Raw genomic sequence first — 25000 nt, forward strand, 5'->3', positions numbered from 1 at the left:
TAACAGGTAACCTCTAGTTCTAACAGGTAACCTCTAGTTCTAACAGGTAACCTCTAGTTTCAACAGGTAACCTCTAGTTTCAACAGGTAACCTCTAGTTTCAACAGGTAACCTCTAGTTTCAACAGGTAGCCTCTAGTTTCAACAGGTAACCTCTAGTTTAAACAGCATCAGTTCTAACAGGTAACCTCTAGTTTCAACAGGTAACCTCTAGTTTCAACAGCATCAGTTCTGACAGGTAAACTCTAGTTTCAACAGCATCAGTTCGTACAGGTAACCTCTAGTTTCAACAGGTAACCTCTAGTTTCAACAGGTAACCTCTAGTTTCAACAGGTAACCTCTAGTTTCAACAGCCATAGACAGGCAGTTCACAGAGTGATGGAGTGTGTATAGCGCTGGCTTAGGACTGAGTCCAAAATGGCACCCTCTTCCCTGTGGGCCTGGTCAACAGTAGTCCCCTATGTGGAGAATCTGGTGTCATTTCAGACAACCAGACTGCACAGTAGCAGCAGCAGTTCCTACATGTAACCAGCAGAGGGCAGTGTGGGGGCAGAGTTCAATAGGGACCGAGGCAGAATGAATGCTATCTATCTTACCCTGATCCTAGATCTGTGGCTAAGGGGAATATCAACCTGGACTGTATTAGAATTCTAAGGATTTCACAGTGTTCTAATCATAATGTTTTAGAGTCACTTCTATAGTTCTAACCATAGAATTAGAATACCATTCTAATCCATTGTCTTACTTCCCGTAACCAGGGCACCCGTCTTCTCCATGGCAACCAGCAGCTGATCCTCCAGGCAGCATTCCCCATGCAACAACAGCAACAGGCCTTCACCCAGGTAACACAACAACAACAGTCTCACAACCAGAGGCATCAGCTGCAGCTGAAACCACAGCCGCAGAAACAACCCAAAGGCCCGCCTTCGCACCGGACTGACAGCTCTAGCAGCCAAGCACAGTAGGCCAGGCGTCCAATCAGACTCTATGACCTGAAGGCTGAACCAATCAGAGGTGTGGAGGGGTATCCTGGATTGTGTTGTGTGTTTTTCTAATGGACCTACAGTGTTGGGAGTCACCCAACCCCCCTCCTATCGCCCCTACCAATATAGCTGCTGTGTTGACCCCCTCTATCTTCCGCCATAACAAACTGAATTATGGGTAACGGTGAGGGTGGCCAGCCCTTCCTCCTAGAAAGCTACTAACTGTGCAGGGTTTGGCTCCGGCTCTGCTCTAACACACCTATTCAGTTGCTCACCAGGACCTTGATGTTCACCTAGACTGAATCAGGTGTGTTGGTTAGCGCAGGGCCGGAACTAAAGCCTGCAGTCAGGAGATCTTCAGGAGGAGGTTTGGCCCCACCTGGATTTCACCTTCCCTAAGGAACTCCTCATCACCGCGGTGACAATAGTACGGACCGGAACCATCGGAACCCTGTATCCCGTAGCAACCAGGAGGAGAGTTGTTTGTTCGTGCGTTGGAGGAGAGACAAACTCGGTGTCCGTGGAAACCCAGTAGAACCCTTTGCGTTGCCACGGTAACGAGAGACTCCAAAAGGAGCGTTGTGGTGATGGACTGACTCTATGGGTCTGTACAGTACAGACGTGTGTAACATTGAACTAAATGTAAATATCCATTATAGCGACAACGGAAAAAAACGGAAATGACTATTTTATATGATTGCATGGGTAAATAACTGTACGTTTTTATGAGTAACTTTTGACAAAATGACTTTATTCAGTGTTTTCCTGGTCAGATATGAGGTGACAGACGTTCAGCTAGTCTCTTCCACCTAAAAGGTCTTCGGCTCTGTTCCAACACTTTAGAAAATGCAATCCATCCTTCCATCTTTCCTCCCTTCCTGCCTTGAGGTTATCAAAGTCATTCAGTTCAGGGTGTATTTTATTTGTGTTGGACCATGGCCCCCCCCCCGGAGGGAGAGATGTTGTGTCACTGTTCATTTAATGGACGGGATTGGGTTCTAGTGGGATGCTGGGAAATGTAGTTTTTAAACTCAACATTTTATTTTTTAAACTCAACATTTTGAAACGTTTTATCAGAACAACAACCACGTCTGATCCAATCAAATCATGACGACCTAACAGACCTACGGGTAAATACAGTCTAAACCAGACCAGGGAGTCGGTGATATTACTCAGCCTGGTCCCAGATCACTTCGGTCTTGTGTTGGCTCAGTTGGTAGAGCAAGGCACTTGCAACCCCAAAGGTTGTGGGTTTGATTAAAGCTCGGGCCATCTATGCACGTATGACGGACTCTAAGTTGCTTTGGGAAAAAAAACATGTTCTATATGAATGGTGCCGTCTTACCAACACACAGGTCTGGGATCATCTGAAACGGGTTTAGTTATTCCAAGTGCCAATAGTCACAACACACAGGGTCAGTTGATATATATATTTTAACAGACAAAGAGGTATATATATATATTTCCAGAAGTATATGACCCTTCTATCAGAGTACTGCATGTATATAGAATGGATTATTTTTTAATGAAGACAGAATTATTATTATACAAAGACAGTATATATTTAACCTCCCCCATGATATTATAGCACTTAATGAGGTCTAACACAGTAAATTACAGACCTACAGACAGTATATCTGCCCATGATATTATAGCACTTAGACCTCATTAAGTGCTATAATATCATGGGCAGATATACTGTCTGTAGGTCTGTAATTTACTGTGTTAGACCTCATTAACACAGTAAATTACAGACCTACAGACAGTATATCTGCCCATGATATTATAGCACTTAATGAGGTCTAACACAGTAAATTATAGACCTACAGACAGTATATCTACCTAGCTGTGTTGAATCTGGATGTGTGTGGAAATGTGTGTGTGTGAGAGAGTATGCGAGTGTGTGTTCTTGTCCATGTGTTTACCTCTAGACATTGTGTGTGTGTGTGTTTACATTGTGTGTGTCTTATACTAACTCCCTTATTCAAGGATCCACAATTTGCTGAATGGTCTCTGCTCAGGAATAAAACCTGTGTGTCCAAAATGGTACTCTCCTATTGGCCCTGGTCTAAAGTAGTGCACTATATAGGGAATAGGGTGCCATAGGGCTCTGGTCTAAAGTAGTGCACTATATAGGGAATAGGGTGCCATAGGGCTCTGGTCTAAAGTAGTGCACTATATAGGGAATAGGGTGCCATAGGGCTCTGGTCTAAAGTAGTGCACTATATAGGGAATAGGGCTCCGGTCTAAAGTAGTGCTCTATATAGGGAATAGGGCTCTGGTCTAAAGTAGTGCACTATATAGGGAATAGGGTGCCATTGGAGAATCAGCCAAGGACTCAGCAGACATGCATCTGCTCCAGTATACACAGGCCTCACATGGGGCCCAATCATAACCTGCCATCTGCACATGCTCAGTCTCTCCAGGCCAGACAGAACACGGCAGATGTCTGTCAGGAGATGGGAAAATTACCCATAATAACAAACCATTCTTCTGGTGCGTTGCTTTTCTGCTTATTAGGGACGAATCAACAAATCAAATCATGAACAACAAATCTAATTTTACGTAACGAGTTAGCATTGGTCTGGTCAGTTGATATTTGATCCAGGTCTGGTCAGTAGTCAGTTGATATTTGATCCAGGTCTGGTCAGTTGATATTTAATCCAGGTCTGGTCAGTAGTCAGTTGATATTTAATCCAGGTCTGGTCAGTAGTCAGTTGATATTTGATCCAGGTCTGGTCAGTTGATATTTAATCCAGGTCTGGTCAGTAGTCAGTTGATATTTAATCCAGGTCTGGTCAGTAGTCAGCTGATATTTGATCCAGGTCTGGTCAGTAGTCAGCTGATATTTAATCCAGGTCTGGTCAGTTGATATTTGATCCAGGTCTGGTCAGTTGATATTTGATCCAGGTCTGGTCAGTTGATATTTGATCCAGGTCTGGTCAGTTGATATTTGATCCAGGTCTGGTCAGTAGTCAGCTGATATTTGATCCAGGTCTGGTCAGTTGATATTTGATCCAGGTCTGGTCAGTTGATATTTGATCCAGGTCTGGTCAGTTGATATTTGATCCAGGTCTGGTCAGTTGATATTTGATCCAGGTCTGGTCAGTTGATATTTGATCCAGGTCTGGTCAGTTGATATTTGATCCAGGTCTGGTCAGTTGATATTTGATCCAGGTCTGGTCAGTTGATATTTAATCCAGGTCTGGTCAGTAGTCAGTTGATATTTAATCCAGGTCTGGTCAGTAGTCAGCTGATATTTGATCCAGGTCTGGTCAGTAGTCAGCTGATATTTAATCCAGGTGTGGTCAGTTGATATTTGATCCAGGTCTGGTCAGTTGATATTTGATCCAGGTCTGGTCAGTTGATATTTGATCCAGGTCTGGTCAGTTGATATTTGATCCAGGTCTGGTCAGTTGATATTTGATCCAGGTCTGGTCAGTTGATATTTGATCCAGGTCTGGTCAGTTGATATTTGATCCAGGTCTGGTCAGTTGATATTTGATCCAGGTCTGGTCAGTTGATATTTGATCCAGGTCTGGTCAGTTGATATTTAATCCAGGTCTGGTCAGTTGATATTTAATCCAGGTCTGGTCAGTAGTCAGTTGATATTTAATCTAGGTCTGGTCAGTAGTCAGCTGATATTTGATCCAGGTCTGGTCAGTAGTCAGCTGATATTTAATCCAGGTCTGGTCAGTTGATATTTGATCCAGGTCTGGTCAGTAGATATTTGATCCAGGTCTGGTCAGTTGATATTTGATCCAGGTCTGGTCAGTTGATATTTGATCCAGGTCTGGTCAGCTGATATTTGATCCAGGTCTGGTCAGTAGTCAGCTGATATTTGATCCAGGTCTGGTCAGTTGATATTTGATCCAGGTCTGGTCAGTTGATATTTGATCCAGGTCTGGTCAGTTGATATTTGATCCAGGTCTGGTCAGTTGATATTTGATCCAGGTCTGGTCAGTTGATATTTGATCCAGGTCTGGTCAGTTGATATTTGATCCAGGTCTGGTCAGTTGATATTTGATCCAGGTCTGGTCAGTCAGTAATGTAACAGTGAAGACATATCTAACAGTAAAAGTCTTGGACAGGACAGGAGGAGTGTGTTGTTTGGAAAAAGGACTTCCCAGAACGTCTGTGATTGTTTTTGTCTCGGAGAACAGAGTGGAGAGACGGAGAGAGTGTACACATGTGTTTGGTCATTTCTCCTCTTCGTTTTGTTCTACTTCCTGTATCACACGGGAACAGCCAATCAGTTCATGCGTTGCAGTAACCATGATGACTAGTGAATAGTCTAGAATCTTCCTCTGTGTTTGGGTTGGTGATGATGACGTCGCCCAGGATAGATGCAGCCCAACCGGAATACGTGTTAGTGTGAGACTGAGCGTTGCAACGACAACAACCTCCACTGTGTTCCTGTGGATTTACACATCACGGTATTAATGCTTAGACTGGACGCATGGCTTCATGGGGAATACATTACCTACGAAGCTATGACACACTCACACGCGCACACACACACACACACACACACTTTGTCACCACTACCCTTTTGACACACATCCCTCAGCAAATTCAGGTCCTTTAGTTTCAGTGTTTAGTGAGTTTTATTGCTGAAAAAATGCAACTGTTTATTGTTGTGTTATTTCCACATCACTGATATACAACCAGCCCAAAGAATGTAATGTATGTACCTTGTTTGACTGTGTCCCAAATGACACCCTATTTCCTATATAGTGCGCTACGTTTTATCCAGAGCTGGTCTAAAGTAGTGCACTATGTGTATGAAACAGGGTGGGACGTAGCCATTCTGCTGTAGAAGAGAAACAGGCTTGTGTAATGAAGTGGTTCAATCATGTTCCATTCAATAGTATGAGAATCGAGTTCTGAAATTCTATGTTCTGATTCTATGATTCCGTTGTTCCGATGTTACTGTAACAAGCAGCTCTGTTTGGACTATTCTGAATGTTGGACCTGAACCTTGTTTCTTTACCATTGATAGACTGAAACCCAACTGTTATTTCACCAATACACACCGCGGTGGTTTCTAGAACTAACTGTTATTTCACCAATACACACCGTGGTGGTTTCTAGAACTAACTGTTATTTCACCAATACACACCGTGGTGGTTTCTAGAACTGTTATTTCACCAATACACACCGTGGTGGTTTCTAGAATGGTTATTTCACCAATACACACAGTGGTGGTTTCTAGAACTAACTGTTATTTCACCAATACACACCGTGGTGGTTTCTAGAACTGTTATTTCACCAATACACACCGTGGTGGTTTCTAGAATGGTTATTTCACCAATACACACCGTGGTTGTTTCTAGAATGGTTATTTCACCAATTCACACCGTGGTGGTTTGAAGAACTAACTGTTATTTCACCAATTCACACCGTGGTGGTTTCTAGAACTAACTGTTATTTCACCAATCCACACCGTGGTGGTTTCTAGAACTGTTATTTCACCAATTCACACCGTGGTGGTTTCTAGAACTAACTGTTATTTCACCAATACACACCGTGGTGGTTTCTAGAACTGTTATTTCACCAATTCACACCGTGGTGGTTTCTAGAATGGTTATTTCACCAATACACACCGTGGTGGTTTCTAGAACTAACTGTTATTTCACCAATTCCAGACCGTGGTGGTTTCTAGAAATCCTGCTAGTTTACTAGTTAAAAACCAGCTCAGAAACCTTATTTACCAGGTAATCCCAACTAGTTTTAATGTACACTTACCAGGTAATCCCAACTAGTTTTAATGTACACTTACCAGGTAATCCCAACTAGTTTAATGCACACTTACCAGTTAATCCCAACTAGTTTACTGTACACTTACCAGGTAATCCCAACTAGTTTTAATGTACACTTACCAGGTAACTCCAACTAGTTTAATGTACACTTACCAGGTATTCCCAACGAGCTTTAATGTACACTTACCAGGTAACCCCAACTAGTTTAATGTACACTTACCAGGTAATCCCAACTAGTTTAATGTACACTTACCAGGTAATCCCAACTAGTTTTAATGTACACTTACCAGGTAATCCCAACTAGTTTTAATGTACACTTACCAGGTAATCCCAACTAGTTTTAATGTACACTTACCAGGTAATCCCAACTAGTTTTAATGTACACTTACCAGGTAATCCCAACTAGTTTTAATGTACACTTAACAGGTAATCCCAACTAGTTTTAATGTACATTTACCAGGTAACCCCAACTAGTTTTAATGTACCCTTACCAGGTAATCCCAACTAGTTTTAATGGGGCTCTGCTGACGTGCATTTCCTCTTCCTGTCACCAGGTGTGTCCTCCCTCTCGCCCAAAGCAACATGGAAACATAGTGTGTCCTGTATTCTAAACCCTTCTCCTCCCGCTCTCCCTCGGTCAATATGAAAATAAAAACCGATTTACAAATGTATTGTTGGTTGTGTGTTTTTGTCGCTTACTTTACAGGAGCAGTGACGGCCTCCACTGGAACACACACACACACACACACACCATCACACACACACACACACACACACACAGACTGGAACACTGTCTACCTGGTCTGACTATGTCCTGAGGAGACCCAGGAACACACACACCATAACACACACACACACACACACCATACCACAACACACACACCATACCACCACACACACACACACACACCATACCATACCACAACACACACACACGATACCACCGCACACACACCATACCACCGCACACACACACACACCATACACACACCATACCACCACACACACACACACCATACCACCACACACACCATACCACCACACACACACACACCATACCACCACACACACACACACCATACCACCACACACACACACACCATACCACCACACACACACACCATACCACCACACACACACACACCATACCATACCACCACACACCGTACCACAACACGCACACACCATACCACACACACACCTGACACACACACCATACCACACACACACCTGACACACACACACACCATACCACCACACACACACACCATACCACCACACACACACCATACCACCACACACCACACCTGACACACACACCATACCACCACACCTGACACACACACACCATACCACCATACCACCACACCACACCTGACACACACACCATAGTTCCAGTACTTTCTTTATTACAAGCCAACCAACTGTATGAACACATCCTCAGCCTCCAAACCGTTTTTACATGGCTTCATTCATCACATTTACACATGAAGAGTTGGTTCCCAGACAGAGCCTCTCCTGGTTCTATGTTCCCCAGACAGAGCCTCTCCTGGTTCTATGTTCCCCAGACAGAGCCTACTCCTGGTTCTATGTTTCCCAGACAGAGCCTACTCCTGGTTCTGTTTCCCAGACAGAGCCTACTCCTGGTTCTGTTTCCCAGACAGAGCCTCTCCTGGTTCTATGTTTCCCAGACAGAGCCTACTCCTGGTTCTATGTTCCCCAGACAGAGCCTACTCCTGGTTCTATGTTCCCCAGACAGAGCCTCTCCTGGTTCTATGTTCCCCAGACAGAGCCTACTCCTGGTTCTATGTTCCCCAGACAGAGCCTACTCCTGGTTCTATGTTCCCCAGACAGAGCCTACTCCTGGTTCTATGTTCCCCAGACAGAGCCTACTCCTGGTTCTATGTTCCCCAGACAGAGCCTACTCCTGGTTCTATGTTCCCCAGACAGAGCCTACTCCTGGTTCTATGTTCCCCAGACAGAGCCTACTCCTGGTTCTATGTTCCCCAGACAGAGCCTACTCCTGGTTCTATGTTCCCCAGACAGAGCCTACTCCTGGTTCTATGTTCCCCAGACAGAGCCTACTCCTGGTTCTATGTTCCCCAGACAGAGCCTACTCCTGGTTCTATGTTCCCCAGACAGAGCCTACTCCTGGTTCTATGTTCCCCAGACAGAGCCTACTCCTGGTTCTATGTTTCCCAGACAGAGCCTACTCCTGGTTCTGTTTCCCAGACAGAGCCTACTCCTGGTTCTATGTTTCCCAGACAGAGCCTACTCCTGGTTCTATGTTCCCCAGACAGAGCCTACTCCTGGTTCTATGTTCCCCAGACAGAGCCTACTCCTGGTTCTATGTTCCCCAGACAGAGCCTACTCCTGGTTCTATGTTCCCCAGACAGAGCCTACTCCTGGTTCTATGTTCCCCAGACAGAGCCTACTCCTGGTTCTATGTTCCCCAGACAGAGCCTACTCCTGGTTCTATGTTCCCCAGACAGAGCCTACTCCTGGTTCTATGTTCCCCAGACAGAGCCTACTCCTGGTTCTATGTTCCCCAGACAGAGCCTACTCCTGGTTCTATGTTCCCCAGACAGAGCCTACTCCTGGTTCTATGTTCCCCAGACAGAGCCTACTCCTGGTTCTATGTTCCCCAGACAGAGCCTACTCCTGGTTCTATGTTTCCCAGACAGAGCCTCTCCTGGTTCTATGTTTCCCAGACAGAGCCTCTCCTGGTTCTATGTTTCCCAGACAGAGCCTCTCCTGGTTCTATGTTTCCCAGACAGAGCCTCTCCTGGTTCTATGTTTCCCAGACAGAGCCTCTCCTGGTTCTATGTTTCCCAGACAGAGCCTCTCCTGGTTCTATGTTCCCCAGACAGAGCCTCTCCTGGTTCTATGTTTCCCAGACAGAGCCTATCCTGGTTCTATGTTCCCCAGACAGAGCCTACTCCTGGTTCTATGGATTCACTACAACAAATCTGACCTCATCACGAGGGACCGCAGTGGCTCACTGGTCTGCTTACCCACGTTCATAAAACATTATAGAGTTCATCTCTTGCAATTCTACACAGTTTGCCATAGGATGGAGAGAAATATTTGCAGTTTTTTAAATATAATATCTGAGTGAAAGTGACAAACAAAAGTAATGGGTCGGTAATGAGACCATAATTACTACAAGTTTAGATAGCTGGCTAGACTCATTTACCAATCGTATTTTTTATTTTTTTTGCAGACAAGGGCTACAATGTATTATTCCAGTTTGGCCACTAGATGGCAGCAGTGTATGCCAAAAAAATTTTGGGGGGACTGATCCAATTAATCATTTAATTTCAGTTCAAAATGTTGTATCAAGTCTGCCCAAATGTGCCTAATTGGTTAATTGATACATTTCATAACTCTGCCCTCTCCTCAAACAATAGAATGGTATTCTTTCACTCTAATAGCTACTGTAAATTGGACCGTGCAGTTAGATTCCCAGGCATTTAAGCTTTCTGCCCATATCAGATATGTCTATGTCCTGGGAGATGTTCTGATGATGATAGTGTATACTGTATATGGTCAGAACAGCTGTGTTAGTAGATCTACGTGCTGTATAGATGTGTCAGTCAGCCTATAACGTATTGGTTCTTTAAACGAACTGCTGTGTCAGTTCATACTGTATTGTATATTGCCTCTCACATATTGCATTAAATCACCATTTTTATTTTCAGCGATCTCTTTGAACTTCTAGGCCTATTCATGCTGATAAAGGGGAAACTTGCTGAATGATCAGAGAAATGATAGTCAAAGCTTTTTCTTTCAGGCTTATTTACAGGGGGGGGGGAGGGGGGGCGACCAATCGGATCGCAGTCTGCTCAAGTGTGCAGCAACGCCCAGCATTGTTGGCTCGATAACCGCCATTTTTAATTTAACATTGTTATCAAGGAAATATATTCCATGAAGTGTGGAAATCAGCTCTTGTTGTGTAAGGACGGGGGAATAGTAGTGATCTTAATGATTACCGCACCACTTCAAGACTTCCTGGTCTAGCTAAAGTTCTAGAATCCTGAAACCCAATCAGGAATCAGGAAATCAGCTCTTGTTGCGTAAGGACGGGGGAATAGTAGTGATCTTAATGATTACCGCACCACTTCAAGACTTCCTGGTCTAGCTAAAGTTCTAGAATCCTGAAACCCAATCAGGAATCAGGAAATCAGCTCTTGTGCGTAAGGACGGGGAATAGTAGTGATCTTAATGATTACCGCACCACTTCAAGACTTCCTGGTCTATCTAAAGTTCTAGAATCCTTGGTGAATGTACAACTTTGCTGTTTTTTTAATGAATGTAAATCAATCAGGGTTTAGGCCTGGACATCCAATCAGGGTTTAGGCCTGGACATCCAATCAGGGTTTAGGCCTGGGCCTCCAATCAGGGTTTTAGGCCTGGGGCCTCCTATCAGGGTTTTAGGCCTGGGGCCTCCTATCAGGGTTTAGGCCTCGACATCCAATCAGGGTTTAGGCCTCGACATCCAATCAGGGTTTAGGCCTCGACATCCAATCAGGGTTTAGGCCTGGGGCATCCAATCAGGGTTTAGGCCTGGGGCATCCAATCAGGGTTTAGGCCTGGACATCCAATCAGGGTTTAGGCCTGAACATCCAATCAGGGTTTAGGCCTGGACATCCAATCAGGGTTTAGGCCTGGGGCATCCAATCAGGGTTTAGGCCTGGGGCATCCAATCAGGGTTTAGGCCTGGACATCCAATCAGGGTTTAGTATTGTGTATTTTCTTGTGTATATGAATGTGTAGGTTATTGTATTGTGTCCCATATGGAGGCGCACAATTTGGCCCAGCGTCATCCGGGGGTAGGCCGTCATTGTAAATAAGAATTTGTTCTTAACCGACTTGCCTAGTTACATAAAGGTTAGATAAAGGTTACATAAAGGTTAGATAATGGTTACATACTACATGAAATGCATCACAGACCAATCAATACGAAGAGAGGGTGTGTCCAGTGTGTCCATTATTCAGACAGTGTCCTCGTCCACAAAATTGGCGGTGCTGAGTGTGTGTGTGTGTTGTTTGTCTGTTGTTTGTCTGTTGTGTGTGTGTGTTGTTTGTCTGTTGTTTGTTGGTGTGTGTGTGTGTTGTTTGTCTGTTGTTTGTTGGTGTGTGTGTGTATAGTCCAGAAAATTGGCGGTGCTGTGTGTGTGTGTGTGTATGCGTGTGTCCAGTGTGTCCAATATTCAGACAGTGTCGTAGTCCAGAAACACATCAGCAGTATTCAGCAGTAGTGGTTGTGTCGGGGCCGTAGTGCTGCTCACTGAGCTCAGTCTGTGAGACGCTGCCCTCTGCTGGTCTGGAGGAACAGTTCCATCGCTCAGGTTCAGGTACACCTGCACACACACACACACACACATCAACAAACACACACACACACACACATCAACAAACAAACACACACACACACACATCAACAAACAACAGACAAACACACACATCAACACACACACACACACACACACACACATCAACAAACAAACACACACACACACACACATCAACAAACACACACACACACATCAACAAACAAAACACACACACACACACAATCAACAAACACACACACACACATCAACAAACAAACACACACACACACACATCAACAAACAAACACACACACACATCAACAAACAAACACACACACATCAACAAACAAACACACACACACATCAACAAACAAACACACACACATCAACAAACACACACACACACACATCAACAAACACACACACACAAACACACACACATCAACAAACAAACACACACACACACACATCAACAAACACACACACACACACACATCAACAAACACACACACACACATCAACAAACAAACACACACACACACACACATCAACAAACAAACACACACACACACACATCAACAAACAAACACACACACACACATCAACAAACAAACACACACACACACATCAACAAACAAACACACACACACACACACATCAACAAACAACAGACAAACACACACACAACACAAACACATCAACAAACACACACACACACACACACATCAACAGACAAACACACACACAACACACACACACACACACACACACATCAACAAACAACAGACAAACACACACACAACACAAACACACACACATCAACAAACACACACAACACAAACACACACATAACAAACACACACACACACACACACACACACACACACACACACACACACACACACACACCAACAAACAACAGACAAACACACACAACACACACACACACACACACATCAACAGACAAACACACACACAACACACACACACACACACACACACATCAACAAACAACAGACAAACACACACACAACACAAACACACACACATCAACAAACACACACAACACAAACACACACATAACAAACACACACACACACACACACACACACATCAACAAACACACACAAACACACACACACATCAACAAACAACAGACAAACACACACACAACAACCACACACACACATCAACAAACACACACACACACACATCAACAAACAACAGACAAACACACACACAAACACACACACACACACACACACACACACACACATCAACAAACAACAGACAAACACACACACAACACAAACACACACACCAACATACACAACACACACAGACACCAACACACACAACAAACACACACACCAACATACACAACACACACAGACACCAACACACACAACACAAAGAGACAAACACACACACACAACAACCACACACACCAACATACACAACACAACCACACACACCAACATACACAACACAAACAGACAAACATCAACACAAACAGACAAACATCAACACAGAATTTAGGCATGTCATATTAAACATGACTGAAATATTCCAAAATATACAATTTGAGGATATGAATATTCATATTAATATGTAAATGTAGATCGATAAATCCATATAAAACTATACTATTTATGAACCTACATTCTTGGTGTTTTCTGGCAGTAGTAGTTAAAATAATTATACCAAGTTATTGATTCCATTTCAATTTGATACATCAATTGACATATATTGATAATGTATTGATGTATTTTCAACCAACGATGCTGAACAGTTCCAGAACGTACATTCTTGGTGTGTTCTGACAGGAGTAGTTCAGTCCTCTCGACTACTTTCCTGAAGGAAGGTCTCTTCAGAGGGTCCTCACTCCAACAGGACAACATCATGTCATAACTAGAGACACAGAGACAGAGAGACAAAGAGAGAGAGAAAGAGAGAGACAGACAGACAGAGAGAGGGAGACAGAGAGAGACAAAGAGAGAGACAGACAGAGAGAGAGAGTAAGAGACAAAGAGAGAGAGAGAGAGGAGAAATAGGGGTCACAAAACAAGCACAATTTACATGCGAGTCATTTAGCAGACTCTCTTATCCAGAGAGACTGACAGTAGGGAGTCATTTAGCAGACTCTCTGATCCAGAGAGACTGACAGTAGGGAGTCATTTAGCAGACTCTCTTATCCAGAGAGACTGACAGTAGGGAGTCATTTAGCAGACTCTTATCCAGAGAGACTGACAGTAGGGAGTCATTTAGCAGACTCTCTTATCCAGAGAGACTGACAGTAGGGAGTCATTTAGCAGACTCTCTTATCCAGAGAGACTGACAGTAGGGAGTCATTTAGCAGACTCTCTTATCCAGAGAGACTGACAGTAGGGAGTCATTTAGCAGACTCTCTTATCCAGAGAGACTGACAGTAGCGAGTCATTTAGCAGACTCTCTTATCCAGAGAGACTGACAGTAGGGAGTCATTTAGCAGACTCTCTTATCCAGAGAGACTGACAGTAGGGAGTCATTTAGCAGACTCTCTTATCCAGAGAGACTGACAGTAGGGAGTCATTTAGCAGACTCTCTTATCCAGAGAGACTGACAGTAGGGAGTCATTTAGCAGACTCTCTTATCCAGAGAGACTGACAGTAGGGAGTCATTTAGCAGACTCTCTTATCCAGAGAGACTGACAGTAGGGAGTAATTTAGCAGACTCTCTTATCCAGAGAGACTTACAGTAGAGAGTAATTTAGCAGAGACTTATAGTAGAGTCATTTAGCCGACTCTCTTATCCAGAGAGACTTACAGTAGGGAGTCATTTAGCAGACTCTCTCAGTTAGCGTCTTCATCTTAAGATCGCTAGGTGGGACAACCACATACTGTGTCTCAGTCATAGTAAGTACATTTTTAAAAATCACACACACTCCTTACATTTCTCTGGGAGCCACATCAGGTCTGTTCATTCTGTGTCCTTCCTGGATCATCCTGTAGAACGCTGAACCCACCTGCATACCAGGGTATGGACTGCTGCCTACACACACACACACACACACACACACACACACACACACACACACACACACACACACACACACACACACACACACACACACACACACACAGAGAGAGAGACAGACACACACACACAAACACACACAAACACAGACAGACAGACACACACACACAGTTAGTATATTCCCCAAACATGTGTGCCTGCATGCCTTTGTGTGTGTGAGTATATAGACTGTATCCAAGGTTACTACAGTTCCCATGTGACCAGACATCAGTCTCCAAGGTTACTATAGTTACCATGTGCCCAGACATCACTCTGAAGGGTTAAAGTTGATTTTGAGGGTCTTCTAAAGACCCCCACCATTGATTATGTTGTTACTAATCATTTGCTTTATACTTATGCTCACTGTATAGCTGAATATTGAAGCCTCTGTCTGTGCCAAGCTCTCTACCAAAACCTGCAGCCCCGCGTCTGTGAGAAGAGGTGAGAAAAAGGGGACTGTGGATGACAGAGAGACACAGAGAGAGACAAGCTCTCTACCAAAACCCGCAGCCCCGCGTCTGTGAGAAGAGGTGAGAAAAGGGCCTGTGGATGACAGCGAGACACAGAGAGAGACACAGCGTCTGTTTTCCTCTGAAACCAGGGCATATTTACATCCCGCTGAGACAGGTTCTCAGAAACCTTGTGTTTAGAATAACTGGGTCTTTAAACTGCACATGCAGGGTTTGACACCATGAGGTTTGATCTATAGAAGATCCTGTCTTTCTTTAGTTCACAACTCAGGAGAGACATCAGTTGTATGTTGATCTTTGACTTCTGTCTACGGCTGTATTCTAATTAAAATATCTTGTGGAAGGACCACTAGAGGGCAGGCTGGGCTCACGGATAGTAGCCCAACAAGGCAACCAGAGGGCAGGCTGGGCTCACGGATAGTAGCCCAACAAGGCAACCAGAGGGGAGGCTGGGCTCACGGATAGTAGCCCAACAAGGCAACCAGAGGGCAGGCTGGGCTCACGGATAGTAGTCCAACAAGGCATGGGAGACGAGGTAACCAGAGGGCAGGCTGGGCTCACGGATAGTAGCCCAACAAGGTAACCAGAGGGCAGGCTGGGCTCACGGATAGTAGCCCAACAAGGCAACCAGAGGGCAGGCTGGGCTCACGGATAGTAGCCCAACAAGGTAACCAGAGGGCAGGCTGGGCTCACGGATAGTAGTCCAACAAGGCATGGGAGACAAGGTAACCAGAGGGGAGGCTGGGCTCACGGATAGTAGCCCAACAAGGCAACCAGAGGGGAGGCTGGGCTCACGGATAGTAGCCCAACAAGGTAACCAGAGGGCAGGCTGGGCTCACGGATAGTGGCCCAACAAGGCATGGGAGACAAGGTAACCAGAGGGGAGGCTGGGCTCACGGATAGTAGCCCAACAAGGCATGGGAGACCAGGTAACCAGAGGGCAGGCTGGGCTCACGGATAGTAGCCCAACAAGGCAACCAGAGGGGAGGCTGGGCTCACGGATAGTAGCCCAACAAGGCATGGGAGACGAGGTAACCAGAGGGGAGGCTGGGCTCACGGATAGCAGCCCAACAAGGCAACCAGAGGGGAGGCTGGGCTCACGGATAGTAGCCCAACAAGGCATGGGAGACAAGGTAACCAGAGGCAATTAAGCACAGCTGACGGTACTAATGACATACTCTCCTTCCCCTATAAGAGAGAGAATGGAACCAGCAGAGAGTGGAGGGGAAAAATATCTCTGGAAGATGGCCACCGAGAGAGAGGAGCGATCCAGGAAGAACCACTAAGAATGGCCACCGAGAGAGAGGAGCTATCCAGGAAGAACCACTAAGAATGGCCACCGAGAGAGAGGAGCTATCCAGGAAGAACCACTAAGAATGGCCACCGAGAGAGAGGAGCTATCCAGGAAGAACCACTAAGACGGTGACAATCCCGTGACTTGTGTTGTAGTTTAAAGATAATCCTATTGTGTTCCTGTTTCATCTGGAGAAGAAGATGTATGTTTTTCATTGGGAGATTTTCATTGATTATGTTGGAGTGTTTGTGCTGACCAAATGCCCTCAAACATCAGTCTCCAAGGTTACTATATCCAAGGTGACTATAGATACCATGTGACCAGACATCACTCTCCAAGGTTACTATATCCAAGGTTACTATAGTTACCATGTGACCAGACATCAGTCTCCAAGGTGACTATAGATACCATGTGACCAGACATCAGTCTCCAAGGTGACTATAGTTACCATGTGACCAGACATCAGTCTCCAAGGTGACTATAGATACCATGTGACCAGACATCACTCTCCAAGGTTACTATAGTTACCATGTGACCAGACATCAGTCTCCAAGGTTACTATATCCAAGGTTACTATAGTTACCATGTGACCAGACATCAGTCTCCAAGGTGACTATAGATACCATGTGACCAGACATCAGTCTCCAAGGTGACTATAGTTACCATGTGACCAGACATCAGTCTCCAAGGTTACTATAGATACCATGTGACCAGACATCACTCTCCAAGGTTGCTATATCCAAGGTGACTATAGATACCATGTGACCAGACATCACTCTCCAAGGTTACTATAGTTACCATGTGACCAGACATCAGTCTCCAAGGTTACTATATCCAAGGTGACTATAGATACCATGTGACCAGACATCACTCTCCAAGGTTACTATAGTTACTATGTGACCAGACATCACTCTCCAAGGTTACTATAGTTACCATGTGACCAGACATCAGTCTCCAAGGTTACTATATCCAAGGTGACTATAGATACCATGTGACCAGACATCAGTCTCCAAGGTGACTATAGTTACCATGTGACCAGACATCAGTCTCCAAGGTTACTATAGATACCATGTGACCAGACATCACTCTCCAAGGTTACTATATCCAAGGTGACTATAGATACCATGTGACCAGACATCACTCTCCAAGGTTACTATAGTTACCATGTGACCAGACGTCAGTCTCCAAGGTTACTATATCCAAGGTGACTATAGATACCATGTGACCAGACATCACTCTCCAAGGTTACTATAGTTACTATGTGACCAGACATCACTCTCCAAGGTTACTATATCCAAGGTGACTATAGATACCATGTGACCAGACATCAGTCTCCAAGGTGACTATAGTTACCATGTGACCAGACATCACTCTCCAAGGTTACTATAGTTACCATGTGACCAGACATCAGTCTCCAAGGTTACTATATCCAAGGTGACTATAGTTACCATGTGACCAGACATCACTCTCCAAGGTGACTATAGATACCATGTGACCAGACATCACTCTCCAAGGTGACTATATCCAAGGTGACTAGTTACCATGTGACCAGACATCACTCTCCAAGGTGACCAGACATAAGTTTCCTAGGTGACTATAGATACCATGTGACCAGACATCAGTCTCCAAGGTGACTATAGATACCATGTGACCAGACATCAGTCTCCAAGGTGACTATAGTTACCATGTGACCAGACAGCCTCCAAGGTGACTATAGTTACCATGTGACCAGACATCAGTCTCCAAGGTGACTATAGTTACCATGTGACCAGACATCAGTCTCCAAGGTGACTATAGTTACCATGTGACCAGAGTCTCCAAGGTGACTATAGTTACCATGTGACCAGACATCAGTCTCCAAGGTTACTATATCCAAGGTGACTCTAGTTACCATGTGACCAGACATCAGTCTCCAAGGTGACTATAGTTACCATGTGACCAGACATCAGTCTCCAAGGTGATCTATAGTTACCATGTGACCAGACATCAGTCTCCAAGGTGACTATAGTTACCATGTGACCAGACATCAGTCTCCAAGGTGACTATAGTTACCATGTGACCAGACATCAGTCTCCAAGGTGACTATAGTTACCATGTGACCAGACATCAGTCTCCAAGGTGATCTATAGTTATGTACTGTCCATTACCTAAAGAGAATATTTCCCAGAGCAGGATACCGTATGACCAGACATCACTCTCCAAGGTGTAAACACCGTCAAAGATACTCTCTGGAGACATCCACTTCACTGGGAGACGGGCCTGGAACACACAGGAAACGCATCATCAGGGGGAGACAACACCCACAGGAAACGCATCATCGGGGTGAAACAGGAAGTGGCTATTCATTTTTAGAATTCATTTTAAAAGGGATAGTTCAGTGATTTGGATGTTTCCTGACCTTGACAGTCATTGTCCAGAGACGACAACACCCACGGGAAACGCATCATCAGGGGGAGACAACACCCACGGGAAACGCATCATCAGGGGGAGACAACACCCACAGGAAACGCATCATCGGGGTGAAACAGGAAGTGGCTATTCATTTTAAAAGATAGTTCAGTGATTTGACTGATTTGGATGTTTCAACTGTCCCTCTGAGATTCCGTTGTGTTACAATGCTTGGGTTTTTACTTGTTGATCTTCGATGGTAAAACCTGAGCAACCTTCTTGTATTTCACACTCTTTCTATTACAAAAATACTCACACACACACACTTACATTGCCTCTGAGGACGTAGTTGGAGTCGGTGGTGATGTCTCGGGCAAGTCCGAAGTCACAGATCTTGGCTACTCTACCCTGTGTCAGCAGTATGTTCCTGGCTGCTAGGTCTCTGTGGATACACTACACACACACACACACAAGAAAGTGGCACAGGCACACACACACACACACACACACACACACACACACACACACACACACACACACATTTAAAGTAAAGAATCAACCATATACAGAAATAACTACATAGAAGACAGAAACACAGACAACAGCAACTACAACTGTCTCTAACTCAGTGGAGACCTGTCATTCAGGGCAGAGCCTCACTTGTTAAGCTACAAAACATCTCTAACTCAGTGGAGACCTGTCATTCAGGGCAGAGCCCCACTTGTTAAGCTACAAAACATCTCTAACTCAGTGGAGACCTGTCATTCAGGGCAGAGCCCCACTTGTTAAGCTACAAAACATCTCTAACTCAGTGGAGACCTGTCATTCAGGGCAGAGCCCCACTTGTTAAGCTACAAAACATCTCTAACTCAGTGGAGACCTGTCATTCAGGGCAGAGCCCCACTTGTTAAGCTACAAAACATCTCTAACTCAGTGGAGACCTGTCATTCAGGGCAGAGCCCCACTTGTTAAGCTACAAAACATCTCTAACTCAGTGGAGACCTGTCATTCAGGGCAGAGCCCCACTTGTTAAGCTACAAAACATCTCTAACTCAGTGGAGACCTGTCATTCAGGGCAGAGCCCCACTTGTTAAGCTACAAAACATCTCTAACTCAGTGGAGACCTGTCATTCAGGGCAGAGCTCCACTTGTTAAGCTACAAAACATCTCTAACTCAGTGGAGACCTGTCATTCAGGGCAGAGCCCCACTTGTTAAGCTACATAACATCTCTAACTCAGTGGAGACCTGTCATTCAGGGCAGAGCCCCACTTGTTAAGCTACAAAACATCTCTAACTCAGTGGAGACCTGTCATTCAGGGCAGAGCCCCACTTGTTAAGCTACAAAACATCTCTAACTCAGTGGAGACCTGTCATTCAGGGCAGAGCCCCACTTGTTAAGCTACAAAACATCTCTAACTCAGTGGAGACCTGTCATTCAGGGCAGAGCCCCACTTGTTAAGCTACAAAACATCTCTAACTCAGTGGAGACCTGTCATTCAGGGCAGAGCCCCACTTGTTAAGCTACAAAACATCTCTAACTCAGTGGAGACCTGTCATTCAGGGCAGAGCCCCACTTGTTAAGCTACAAAACATCTCTAACTCAGTGGAGACCTGTCATTCAGGGCAGAGCCCCACTTGTTAAGCTACAAAACATCTCTAACTCAGTGGAGACCTGTCATTCAGGGCAGAGCCCCACTTGTTAAGCTACAAAACATCTCTAACTCAGTGGAGACCTGTCATTCAGGGCAGAGCCCCACTTGTTAAGCTACAAAACATCTCTAACTCAGTGGAGACCTGTCATTCAGGGCAGAGCCCCACTTGTTAAGCTACAAAACATCTCTAACTCAGTGGAGACCTGTCATTCAGGGCAGAGCCCCACTTGTTAAGCTACAAAACATCTCTAACTCAGTGGAGACCTGTCATTCAGGGCAGAGCCCCACTTGTTAAGCTACAAAACATCTCTAACTCAGTGGAGACCTGTCATTCAGGGCAGAGCCCCACTTGTTAAGCTACAAAACATCTCTAACTCAGTGGAGACCTGTCATTCAGGGCAGAGCCCCACTTGTTAAGCTACAAAACATCTCTAACTCAGTGGAGACCTGTCATTCAGGGCAGAGCCCCACTTGTTAAGCTACAAAACATCTCTAACTCAGTGGAGACCTGTCATTCAGGGCAGAGCCCCACTTGTTAAGCTACAAAACATCTCTAACTCAGTGGAGACCTGTCATTCAGGGCAGAGCCCCACTTGTTAAGCTACAAAACATCTCTAACTCAGTGGAGACCTGTCATTCAGGGCAGAGCCCCACTTGTTAAGCTACATAACACAACATAAAACACAAAAAGTTGCCTGTTTAGCATTTTATTTTGGCATTAATTCCATGTCACATATCAGTTTGTAAACAACGTATAAAATTTAATAAAGCCGTATACAAACATGGTCTCTGTCTTGACAGAAGCCAAAATAAAAATAAGAACTAAAACCTATAAAATAATATATTTTTCGTCTCTCTCTATTTCATATTTTATCCTTCAACTCTCCAGAGGCTGAATTGTATCATCTCACAGGAGATAGCGTCTGAGTGAGTGAAACAGCGCCCCCTCTGTCTCTCTATGTGTTGGCAATCTATCTGATGCTGTGTGGTCAAAAAGAGTATGACAATGTTGCCGCCAGGAAGCATTGAAAGCAACGGAAGCCAGCGAGCATTTGGCCTCCCCTTTGATCAAAAGGAAAAGTATAAAATAATAGCCAATCAGCGTTGAGCTAAACTGTGATTGGTCCCGGCGCACCAATAAACAGTGTCAAAGGAAGCCAGCTTGGATTTGGCTGCTGGTTTCCCCAGTGATTTGACTCGTCCCTTTAGGCCTATATATCACTGTGTCTATAGGCCCTTAGGCCTATATATCACTGTGTCTATAGGCCCTTAGGCCTATATATCACTGTGTCTATCGGCCCTTAGGCCTATATATCACTGTGTCTATAGGCCCTTAGGCCTATATATCACTGTGTCTATAGGCCCTTAGGCCTATATATCACTGTGTCTATCGGCCCTTAGGCCTATATATCACTGTGTCTTTAGACCCTTAGGCCTATATATCACTGTGTCTTTAGACCCTTAGGCCTATATATCACTGTGTCAAGGCATATGAACTAAACAGGTTGTAGAGCAAACAAGGTAATTATCTCAACACACAGGTTGTTATATGGCTTTTGGTGCTGGTTTCCTCAGTGATTTGACTCAGGCACCGCTACTGTTTTCTTGGGTAAAGCAGCTCCAAAATGCAGGTGTTTGCATCCCAGCTCAGTACAGAGTGTACAGAGTGTATGGGGGTTGGTAATCTTCTATAGTTGCGCTGTGATTGGCTCAGTGGTCTGTCACTCATGTGGACACTAAGTCACCGCAGAATCTACAGGGAGAGCTAGGCAGTTAAATTCCCCTTTTGAGTGCTGCCATAGATTTACATTAGAAGTGCTCGTCCAAGAAGGCTCAAGGTCATTGGCCACAGATAAAATGACGTCAAATCACGTTATATCGACCGTAGCTTTGATTGGACTTATCATGTTACTTTCCAAATCTAAGCATCATGAATCAACCTACAAAGCAAATCCTTTTCAATCCTTGTCGTATGAAGAGAAATTGTCGATAAAACAGATCGGTACTGATCAGTCATTGGACGTAAAATCGCAAATTCAACAATGAGTGTTTTGGAAATAATCAGTGGCTAACTACGAGCGGTGCAAAAAAAAAAAACCCTGCCTGCTATTCAGTGGAGATGGTGTGTTTGGTCCAAGTCTGGGTTTAAGGATTTAAAACATCTGTCTGAAAAGGGTCTATTTTCCGAGCTTAATTAAAAGGTGATGAGTGAGACGCTTACAGAAGCTACAACAAAACATGCTAACATGCTAACATGGGCTCACCCTTACCAATGACAAGGGAGAGCGTGTTAGCATGCTAGAGTGTTAGCATGCTAGCATGTTAGTGTAACCGATGTGAAATGGCTAGCTAGTTAGCGGTGGTGCGCGCTAATAGCGTTTCAATCGGTGACGTCACTTGCTCTGAGACCTTGAAGTAGTAGTTCCCCTTTGCTCTGCAAGGGCCACGGCTTTTGTGGAGCGATGGGTAACGATGCTTCGTGGGTGACTGTTGTCGATGTGTGCAGAGGGTCTCTGGTTTGTGCCCGGGTATGGGCGAGGGGACGGTCTAAAGTTATACGTGTGTGTGTGTGTGTGTGTGTGTGTGTGTTTATATGTGTGTGTGTGTTTATATGTGTGTGTGTGTATGTGTGTGTGTGTGTGTGTGTGTGTGTTCCTCAGAACCTTACATTCTTAGAGGTGATGTACTCCATGCCCTTAGCCACCTGGTAGGAGAAGCTCAGTAGATCCTCTGTGTCCACAGACAACTCATCTATACTCAGACACCCCTTATCATCTAGAGAGAGAGGAGAGAGAGGGGGAGAGGGGGAGAGAGGGAGAGAGAGGGAGAGAGAGGAAGAGGGGGAAGAGGGGGGAGAGAGAGAGAGGGGGAGAGGGGGGAGAGAGGAAAAGGGGAGGAGAGAAAGAGGGAGAGAGGGAGAGAGAGAGGAGGGGAGAGGGAGAGGGAGAGGGGAGGAGAGAAAGAGGGAGAGAGGGAGAGAGAGGGAAAGAAAGAGGGAGAGAGTAGGGGAGGGGGAGAGAGGGAGAGGGGAGGGGAGAGAGTAGGAGAGAAAGAGGGAGAGGGTAGGAGAGAAAGAGGGAGAGGGGAGGAGAGAAAGAGGGAGAGGGTAGGAGAGAGGGTAGGACAGAAAGAGGGAGAGGGGAGGAGAGAGGGTAGGAGAGAAAGAGGGAGAGAGAAGGGAGAAAGAAAGATATTTAGCCCATATTGTCAGCGATATATTCATATTAAATGTTAATATTAAATATGAAATGTTTTTGGATGAATCCTCATGAGTCTTTGATTAAAGGGAATCATGTGAGAGGACTACACTATGGATTTATACAGGATTATGGTGCATGGTGGGAAATGTAGTTTTACCTGACTGGGAGGACGGACGCATAGGCATGTAACTGCTACCGTTCCCATCTCTACACAAACACACACACACACACACACACACACACACACACACACACACACACACACAAAGAGAGAGAAAGAGAAATGAAACAGACTTATTATAATGAGTAAAGTACAACACAGACACACACACACACACACCACACAGAGACACACACACACACACAGACACAAACAGACCACACACACACACACACACACGCATACATACACCACACACACAGACACACCAGACACACCACACAGAGACACACACACACACACAGACACACACACCACACAGAGACACACACACACACACACAGACACACACACACACACACACACAGACAGACACACCACACACACACACATACACCACACACACACAGACACACACACACCAGACACAGACACACACACACACACACACCTCTGTGGTTCTCGGGGGTTGTTGATGTTGCGGTAGTACCCATCAGCAGCCTGGGCGCTGAAGAACGTCTCTCTCTTCCTACGCAGAAAGTTGAGCAGATCTCCATAGCAACAGTACTCTGTGATCACCAGCGTCGGCCCTGACAGGAAATAAATGATCTGGGTGAGAGTTCACACAGCAGGACGGGACCACAAACTGTCATACGACTCCTTCCGCCAGGGTGGTTAGAGCGTTGGACTAGTAAGCGAAAG

General features: G+C 45.0%; 2 protein-coding genes across 15 annotated transcripts in view; one reads left to right on the top strand and one right to left on the bottom strand.

Moving 5' to 3' along the window:
- LOC109887115 (circadian locomoter output cycles protein kaput) overlaps positions 1-7414 on the top strand; it is a 54038-nt gene extending 46624 nt beyond the window's left edge. For 6 of the 13 annotated variants that reach the window (XM_031814718.1, XM_031814728.1, XM_031814727.1 and 3 more), the window contains 4 exons: positions 757-3589; positions 3682-3917; positions 4185-4250; positions 5014-7414. In XM_031814718.1, the coding sequence (XP_031670578.1) occupies positions 757-963 (207 nt within the window). In that variant the 3' untranslated portion in view covers positions 964-3589; positions 3682-3917; positions 4185-4250; positions 5014-7414. Of the gene's footprint in view, positions 1-756; positions 3649-3681; positions 3944-3976; positions 4003-4184; positions 4336-4668; positions 4773-5013 lie in introns of those variants that run through there. The other 7 variants (XM_031814721.1, XM_031814724.1, XM_031814722.1 and 4 more) reach the window with 7 other exon arrangements.
- A 721-nt stretch (positions 7415-8135) lies between these two features.
- Positions 8136-25000, bottom strand: part of LOC116360108 (mast/stem cell growth factor receptor kita) — a 99124-nt gene continuing 82259 nt past the window's right edge. The window contains exons 18-26 of one of the 2 annotated variants that reach the window (XR_004206912.1): positions 24750-24888; positions 24296-24345; positions 23607-23713; positions 19616-19738; positions 19296-19432; positions 19045-19156; positions 15010-15109; positions 13885-13990; positions 8136-12106 (exon numbers count right to left, since the gene is read on the bottom strand). Coding sequence is in view for 1 of the 2 variants with exons in the window: in XM_031814717.1 (XP_031670577.1) it covers positions 11957-12106; positions 13885-13990; positions 15010-15109; positions 19045-19156; positions 19616-19738; positions 23607-23713; positions 24296-24345; positions 24750-24888 (887 nt within the window). In the remaining variant the exon portion in view is untranslated. The remainder of the gene's footprint in view (positions 12107-13884; positions 13991-15009; positions 15110-19044; positions 19157-19295; positions 19433-19615; positions 19739-23606; positions 23714-24295; positions 24346-24749; positions 24889-25000) is intronic. The other variant, XM_031814717.1, reaches the window with a different exon arrangement.

This window comes from Oncorhynchus kisutch, unplaced genomic scaffold, assembly GCF_002021735.2.
Source record: "Oncorhynchus kisutch isolate 150728-3 unplaced genomic scaffold, Okis_V2 Okis07a-Okis12b_hom, whole genome shotgun sequence".
Classification (NCBI taxonomy): Eukaryota; Metazoa; Chordata; class Actinopteri; order Salmoniformes; family Salmonidae; genus Oncorhynchus; species Oncorhynchus kisutch.